Source organism: Echinops telfairi, unplaced genomic scaffold, assembly GCF_000313985.2.
Source record: "Echinops telfairi isolate 266 unplaced genomic scaffold, ASM31398v2 ScPeMD7_7424;HRSCAF=8462, whole genome shotgun sequence".
NCBI classification, from domain to species: Eukaryota; Metazoa; Chordata; class Mammalia; order Afrosoricida; family Tenrecidae; genus Echinops; species Echinops telfairi.
In genome coordinates this window covers 74777296-74786609 of record NW_022111324.1, presented here as the reverse complement: position 1 = coordinate 74786609, position 9314 = coordinate 74777296, and the positions used below count along the sequence as shown (strand labels likewise).

At 37.5% G+C, this 9314-nt stretch overlaps 1 protein-coding gene across 1 annotated transcript in view; it reads left to right on the top strand.

Annotated features, from left to right (window-relative positions):
• The window catches only part of ENAH (ENAH actin regulator), a 171377-nt gene that overhangs the window by 105224 nt on the left and 56839 nt on the right, over window positions 1–9314 (top strand). Inside the window, 1 exon segment of the mRNA XM_030887823.2 lies at window positions 3570–3747. Within this exon segment, the coding sequence (XP_030743683.1) occupies window positions 3570–3747 (178 nt within the window).

Genomic DNA, 9314 nt, shown 5'->3' with positions numbered 1-9314 from the left:
TTAATACTAAACCTATAAATATATGCACATAGATCTATTTCCCTATCCTCATATATAAATATATTTACATATGTACATGACTTTATTTAGACTTCTATAAATGCCCTTTGCCTCCTAGCTCTTTCCTCTATTTCCTTTGACTTTCCTCTTGTCCCATTATCATGCTCAGTCTTCATTTGGGTTTCAATAATTCTTCTTGGTTACTTTACCCTTGATCATGCCCTACCAGGCCTCTTACACCCTCCTCACCACCGTTTTGGATCACTTGTTCCCTTGTCCCTGGGTTTGTTAACACCACTACCTTTCCCCCCACCTCCCCCTCTCCCATGTTTCCCCGGAAGTGTCGGTCCCGTTGTTTTCTCTTTGCAGATTGTTCATCTAGCCTATCTTATTTAGACAGACCTGTGAAGATAATAATGTACACAAAAACAAGACAGAGCAAAACCAAGCAACAATATACAACAAAACAACAACAATGAACCAATGACAACAAAACACAACAAGAACGAAAAGCTTGTAGTTAGTTCCAGGACTGTTTGTTGGCCTTTAGGAGTGTTTTCCAGTCCAGTCTGTTGCGGTACCACGCCCTGGCCCCAAAGTCTATCTTCAGCATTCCCTGGGGACCCCTACCCAGTCTTACTCTTTGTCCCTGTTGCCCCCACCACTGGACAGACAACATATCGTGGCCAGCACCCACCTACCCTCAACTATTCTACATGATCAGAATTCAGAGATTGTGCCCAGGTTCCTACCTGTTGTCAAATCCACCCAAAGTTTAGTAATCAGCACCTCAGGGCTGCCAAAGTAGTGTGACCAGAGTAACACACCTGCCTATTGCTTGGATGTATTAAAGAAAATTGAAGCAAAATATCATGGTGAAGCAAACCAACATAAAATTCAGCAAATTATTAAAATAGTACCAAAATGTCTCAGAGGTAACATAACTTTCAGTCACCAAAACAAACCAGTAAACTGGGACAAGATGGCTCAACCATGTGATCAAAATACAGAGCCAGGAATTTCCCGTGGGTAAAAATGCTAATGGAACTACCTAATTAGGTACTCAAAAGATTCAAGGGCAGGCTTGAGACCTCAGAGAAAATCAAGTAAAACAGACACAAAATAAATGCTATAAGAATTTAAAGAAAGAAAAGATCAAGCTAGAAACTACACCGAACAACAAGTAGAAGTCCAGAAGTTAGTATAATAGAAATGAGTAATGCAGGGAAAGGACAAAGAAAATGATTTGAAGGAAGGAAAGATGGAAGACAAGGCTCTTAGTATTGATTTCTTTGAGGAACAATTTAAAAAACAAGAAAACTTAAGAATTATGTGAGACACCCTTAAAGTGTAATAATTTACGTGTGTCTTGTGATTGGAATTCCAGAAAGGAAGAAACCATAAAGCACTGAGAAAATAGTTGAAGATTAGCTGGAAGAAAATTTTAAATATTATCAAAGATGAGAAGCTGTGTATTAAAAAAGCCCAATGCACCTCAAATACTATAGAGCCCAAAAGGAGATCACCAAGACTAATCATCAGCGTTTCCAAGAACAAAGACAGAAAGAATCTGGAAAGCCGTTCAGGGGCAGAAGAAAACCCCTACAGAGGAAAATATACTATATTGACAGAAACGTTGCAGGCAGGAAGGCAGAGGATGACATATGTGAAGCCCTGAAAGGGGGAAAAAAAAGGCGATTAAAAACTTATGTACTACAACCCATAATCCAGGATAAAGTTGTAGGTATCTGGTTTTAAAGACCCCTGGATCAAAACACTGCTGGGCGTCATGCTTCAGTGAGTAGCCTTGGGAGGTCTGAAAAAGCTCATGTGTAAGACACGAAGTGACAACAATAATATATAATGATCAAGGATTCGCGAGGGAGGAAGGGAGGGGGAAAAAGGCGCTGATACCAAGGGCTCAAGTAGAAAGAAATTGTTTTGGACATGTTGGTTTCAACATATGTACAAGTGTGCTTAATACAATTGAATGCTGGATTGTGATAAGATCTGTAAGAGCCCTCAATCAAATGATTTAAAAAACAACAACTCCCAAGCAGCCGTCTTGGGTGTAGCTATTGGTCCTCCCTGGCTGGAGTAATGAGTAAAGAGAACCAAAGATGCGTGGAAACAGTCCAAAGGATAGGTAGACCAAAACCCCAGCCTCCGTGACCCTAGACCAAATGGACTAGATAGGGCTCAGCTTCCCCTTCTGACTGCTCTGAAAGGGACCAGTAGAAGCTCCTAGTTAGAGTGGGAGAAAAATGTGGAATAGAACTCAAAATCATACAAAAGAGCAGTCTTACAGGAGCCAGTGGAACCCCTGGGACTAGATCCTTTTAAGCCTGGAACAGAACTTACCCCTCAGACTCAACTTTCAGCCCAATGACAGAGACTTACAATGTTGAACAATAACACCAGGGAAGTATGCATTCATGAGAACAATCAGCAATTTGACATGAAAAGGGCAACATTTTTGCAAGGATAAATAAACGCAGGGGGGTGGGGATAGGAAGGAAAGAAGAACAGTGGAAATTTAAGATAAGCACAGGTAAGGAGTGGGAAGAATGCGGTTACATTGAAAAAGTACATGGAAATGAAATCGGGTTTCATGGTAAGTGGAGCTTTCTCCTTTAGGAGCAGAAAAAAAGAGCGAGAGATCTGGTTTCACCACCTTTGTTTTCCTAAAGGTATTGCAGTTCCTAGCCACCGTGTTAAGGTAATAAAAGTGTCAAACATGCAAGGATTGAACTGGAGGATAAAGCCGTCATTTGAAACTGACAGTACTAAGATGCAAGTAAACTATTAGAATTAATAAACAGTATTTATTTATACCTGTACAGTATTTATACTTGTTGGAATTGCTAAAATATTTATAGTAACTCAAGGGCAACTCTTTTTTTTGCTGTACAATAGCATAATGAAATGGAAATGAACCGGCCATAACCATATGCAATAAATGGATGTTTCGCATACACACAGTTTTGATGGATAGGGAGCAGATACATTATTGTGTAACTCCATTAATTAAAATACAGAGAATGGTAAAAATAAATATGTCATTAGGATGTATGAGAAGGCCTTGTTTTGCTAATGTTCTATTTTTTAATCAAGGTATCAGCTATATGGAAACATTACTGAAATTCACGCTTAATGTTTTCTATATTTTCCTGTATCTGTAAAAGGGCTTAAGTTTTATTTGCTGTGCTTATTGATTTGCTATTTTAAGATCAGGCCTTTGTAATCATCAAATAATTGCCCTTCTGTCACTTTTCTGCAGATTGATTTTTATCTGGATAATTCTGGTAGCCATTTTTTGCCAATGTGTCAGGGTCAACCACCTCAAAACTATCAGCTGCTCCTCAGGACAGATGAGGCTTTCTACTCCCATAAAAAGCTAGCGTGTCTGAAACCCACTGAGGCAGTTCTTCCACTATGAGTTGTACTCAATTCAGTGGCAGTGAATTCTTTGTGAGTCAGGAACAGGTTTAAATGAATATGTCCAGTCAGGATTTGTTGACTTAGTTGCCATTTATTAGTTGACTTTATAAAGAATTACTGTCTTTTAGGTCGTGATAAATTGTGCCATTCCTAAAGGATTGAAGTACAATCAAGCTACCCAGACCTTCCACCAATGGCGAGATGCTAGACAGGTGTATGGTCTCAACTTTGGCAGTAAAGAGGATGCCAATGTCTTCGCAAGTGCCATGATGCATGCCTTAGAAGTGTTAAATTCACAAGAAACAGGTAAGTTATCCATGGTTTATTCTGCTCCTTGAAGTGTCATTTATAGTCTTTTGGACCAACTTTTAGATCATATACATATCTAAAGTAATTGAATTTATTGTTGGCTACAAAAAGGTAGGCTTGCATTTGTTGATAATAAGCATGTAAATCTGCAAGGATAATTCTCTGAGTTCGATTAGTCTATTAATTGTCAAACCCTCTCATTTGAAATGACGGAATAATGTTCATCTTACACCAGAAACAACTTTTGTAACAAGGACTTTTAAAGCCCAGAGAAGATGCAGTGGATAGAAATTGAGTCTAGAAGTTGTTGAAAGAATTAGGGGTGCCCTCAGGTGGTACAATCTGTGAATTGCATCTCCTGGTATTTTTGTATGTTGGTTAGAAAGATGATCTGTAAAAATAATTTACTTAAAAAACCCACAAGTAAATCAGGATTTAAAATAGTCTACATGTTAGGGAAAAGGACAGGCTTATTTGGGTTTTAAAAACTAGAAAAAAATATATTGATGAATGATTATCTCTTTGGGGAAGCAGATTTTTTTGTAATTTTCTATACTTTATTGAAATAAACTTGAACTACTTTGACAGTCACAAAATAAACTACCTATCTAAACATACCAGTACTATTACCCTTGATAATATTTTGTGTTTAGTATTTTTCTTGACATGTGGCATAAACAAAACTTATTAACATTTTAAGAGAGAAAAGATACTGTCAGATTAAAATTTGATATTTTGATGATGGTGTAGACTTTAAAAACTTCTTATAAAATAAAAATTATATTTTTGCCTTGCTTCATTCCAAAAAGGGTTTGGCACAGCTGGCTCAAATATTAGTCTATTTTTTAAGCATAAATTATTAGAGCAAGAAATTTTGGGCCTTATAGAAATATTATTTTCCCAATACATGTTTAATATTAGACCTTCTTTTGAGAAATTTGGGATCTCAATAAACAACTTGAACACATAATTACACTTTAATTTGAGGAAATAATCCAGTGGCATGCTTTCTGTTTGCCGATAATCACTGTGTTGTGCTTGTCTATAGAGTTTTTGCCCCCTGTACTTTGCATGCAGCCACCAATATTTTGTTGGCATCTGTTAAACACTTATAGAATAGTTTTCTGCCACATCAGTTTTATTATAGAGAAGATGCTACAATATTATTAATTGTTATTATCTCATTCATTCATTAAGTCAACTGTTTAGTAAATACCCACTTGGCTCTCCCATGTTTGGAATAGCCTAGCATTATTTTAAAGTAGTTAAAACTGCTTTTGTTACTGTGTATCTTGTTGGGTTTTTTGTTTGTTTGTTTGTTTTAATTTGAAGTTAAATGGAAAGGATTGTTTCTATCAACGAGAGTTCCCACTGTTTGCTTTCAAGATGCATATGTTGATTGGTGTTTATTCTTGTGATCTTTTGAAATTAGTTAGGCCTTATGTGGAGAGATAATGGTAGAGGTGGAATTCTTTTATTGTTATAATGCCTTTGGGAACACATTATAGAAAGTTTGGCAAATAGAAAAATTGCTCATAGTCTCACTAGTTGTACAAGCATTTTGATGCAGCAAAAAAAAAAAAAATTCATAGGGTTCATCTTAGATGACTCTGAAACTTTCTTTTCTTTTCATAAAGAATCTCAAACAGTAATCCTCTGGACTGAGCAAAGAGAAGTGTCCCTGGGCCATACTACCAGCCTACTGACTGCAGTCTGTCAAGGCACTGTCGTTTTTCCATTGGAATAAGCAAAGAGTGCAAAAACTGATGTTTTAAATCGTCTAATTTGTAAAAGGAAATAATGGCTTTTTATAAATTTCGTGGTTATTCAAGGGACTGGGTACACTTGTCAAAGTAGGTCAGATGTGTACATCGCTGAGGTATTATTTTGTGAACCTTTTCTCAATTCACATAAACAAACACCTCTCCCCAAATGTAGTTTTTCAGCTTACAGCTATGTTCCTCTGCTAAAATGGTTTGCTTTGGGCTTCTAGCCAAGTTCCCTGTGCAAAACCATCTAATATCTTGTGCCAAAACTTAACTTCTTTGTCCTCTCCCTTAGCATACAATATACCCAGTGAAACTTTGATCAGAAGTAAAAGAAACACACTTTTTTTGTACAGATAAACTAACTACAGTCTTGACTATTTCTTAACAGGTTACTACTGAATTATGGTTATTCCATGTTGAAATTTTCTGTTCCGATTTTTACTAGGTGTTAATGTCAGTGTTATCCATTGAATGCCATCAGTTAATGTGTCTCAGTGATTTTAGAACATTTTAAAATTATGGACACCTTTGTTCAAAGCAAATAAAACATTTGCAGAAGCTCCGCATAACCAAGAAAAATGCAGCTTCCTTGGTGAATGTGGGGATTAGGAGGACAGAGCCACAGAGGTACCTCCATGGCTTCTGAGTAGGATTTGCAGTTGACCCGCCCATCTCTCTGGCCACAATGAGTAGACAGACAGTTCCCTTTTCTCTCCCTCACCCCAATCTTCAAAGCTTTTAAAGATTAATTAGGTCTCTGTGTGTCTTTCATATTTCTTTTATGTAAAGGATGGGAGGCAGGAATGTTTTCCTTTATTTTGTTTTTAACTTGGTGTGCAATTATCTAATATACTGTAGAGTACAGAAGGTGCTAAAAACAGTGAGTTATATTTGGAATTTAAAAAATATTCACATGTTCTAACATTTTTTAAAAAGCTGGTTTAGTTTTCTTCCTTTTATACCAAATACTACAGTCAGGGTATGGTGTAAATAGAAATTGACTTGATTTGAGTTGAGTACATTCAGTATGCATTATCAGGACTGATATTTTTGGTTCTGTATTTGCCAAGTACATTTATAGCATTTTTATAGATCGTCGTCATGGATTATGCAAAATACAAAGTCATGCCTTATGATGATTGGTGGAGATAAACCTATCTTACTTTGGAAAAGACTCAGTGGTCATTTGAAAGTAGGAAATTATTTCTCCACCCCACCCCACCCCCCAAAATAATCTAGAACCAGAAAAATCATTTTGTTGCTTTTGTTCTGCTGAACCAAGATTAAGGATCTCATTCCAAGAGGAATAGTCCGTCAACCTCAGAGCATTGGACCATTAACTGAATCTGCTTTCTCTAGACTTTATCTATTGAATATGAGAACATAGTTAAAGGGATCCACCTTACGTTCCATATTTTCATCAGATTTTATAGTTAGTATTGAAGTTTCCAGAAGCCCTGATAGTATAGTGAGTTATACGTTGGACTGGAAACCACAAAGTCGGCAGTTTGGACCCAGCAGCCACTATAGGAAAACTGTTTCCGATCCTGTCAAGATTTACAATCTCAAAAAATCCACAGGGGCAGTTCTAGCCTGTCCACAGGGTTGTTGTGGGTCAGAATTGACTCATTTGCCATGAGTTTGATTTGGATTGATGTTTCATTCATTCATTTGTGGTTTTATATATATATATATCAATGAAAAGTTGACCTGGCTTGACTTCCAATGTAAATATTTGTATATAAACCTTACCAGCATTTTAAAATCTCTTTGTGATGTATATTTTAGGATTAGTGAAGCCAAAAGATGTCCAAAAGTTTCTATAAAGATTTTATTGTGACACTTTAAACTTTTCAGGCCTCCAGCTTACTTGTGTTTATGGGAGCAATATTACGCTTATAGCACCAAATTGTCATCAGATAAACATACTTTAAACATAGATGCTATGCTGCATACTGAAAATAAGCATGAAATCTGTCTCTTGTCTTTCAGGAAAATTAGAATGCACCCTGTGAATTTTAGGGACATGTGTGCAGAAAGTCCTTTGGCCTCTACCACCGTAACCTCTAGGGTCTAGGTAAAAGAGGCAGTGGTGCTTGAGCTATGTTTGGATGAGTGTGTAGCCTTCATCAGTGATCACAGAACATTCTAGATCAGTGGTTCTCAACTTTCATAATGCCGTGACCCTTGAATGCAGTGTCATCAACTCAATGGCAGTGAATTTGAGAGTGAGTGTGGATTAACTAGTTTAGAGAAAAATGTAGTCTATTTTCACATTTTCTTAAAATGTCTTTACTAACAGGTAAAGGTATATTTACTTATGTTTTCTATAGAAAATTGATCAGTGGAGGACATCTATATGCATGGGCCTTGGTGTTAGGAGCCCAAGTGGCATAGTGGGGGAAGCATTGGGCTGCTAATAGCAAGGTGGGTGGTCCAAACCTTCCAACTGCTTCCTCAAGAGAAAGATGAGGCTGTTTGTGTATGTAAGGTCTCAGAAAGTCTGCTGGGCAGTTCTGCTCACTACGAATGAGAAACAACTAGATAGTGGTAGGCTTTGGGCATATTCAAGGGGGTACCCCTCAAAAAACCCAATGCTCATTTGTTTTTTTGATGTGAGGGTGATACTGCATTTGAAGTTCGTTCCACCAGGTCAGACTGTTAATCAAGCTTTCTCTTTAGAGGCTTTGAAAAGATAGTCTAACAGTGTTGTGACCAAAAAAGCCTGATTTGTGGCAGCTGGGGCCCTGGTTTTGCCACCACAACAATGCACCTACTCACACAGCCGCTGTTTTTGGCAAAAAACAGCATGCCTCTCTTGCCCCATGCACTTTACTCACCTGACCTCGCTCACTCCAGGTGACTTCATTTTGTTTCTGCAAATGATGAGGGACACGAAAGAACTGTGATTTGACGATCTAGAAGAGGTGAAGAAAAAAACAAGGGAGGTATTGTCAGCCATCCAAACAGATGCGTTTGAAAAGTGTTTCCAACAATGGAATCACTGATTTGACAATATTAGGTGTAATGGAAAGTACATTGAAGGTGACAAGGTGGCTTTCTGAAAAAGAGTAAATACATAGCTTTAGGAAAAAAATTCTGGATTTTTTTTGGGTGAGTGGGGGATGGTGTTACCTCCTGGTATACACGGGGGAATTAGATATGATTCTCGCCTTTGTAGATCTTTTGCTCTTGTAGGGGAAATAAGACACAGCTATAGTATAATAGAAGAGGAAAGGTCATCTGAAGTACAGATAAAAGTAACATGTGGGTATCAAAGGCTGAGATTTCGTCTAATAGGAGCAAGTTTTAATACTGAGGTAGGTGGCTTTTTGAGCTGTATCTTGAAAGATGGATAAAATAGAGGCATGGGGAGATGAAGAGAAAGAGATACTGGGCTGGGGAGGATAGCATATGTGTTCAAAAGTGAGGGGGGGCAGGGTCCAGTCAGTAGAATGTGTTTCTAGAGCAAGAGTTGTTTGGTGGTATAAAGTCGCAAAGTTAATGTCTAATTAAGAAAGGCCTTTTAGAACTATGGGTGGTAGAGAGGAGCCTTAAGTTCCTGAGTGGAAGCAGAAATATTAAGACTAAAGTTCAAATACGGAAGAGTACAGTGATGATAGAAACCATTATTGTCTTGGTTGTCCTCGATCCCTTGGCTTCTTGTTCTCATATGACAATAGGACTCAGTAGGAAAGTATCAGAATGGTTTTATAGATGATGTGATACTTAAAATGATGTGTGCCTTATCAAGGAAATTCATAGTTAAGAAGAAATAGATGAAAAGTGAAAATG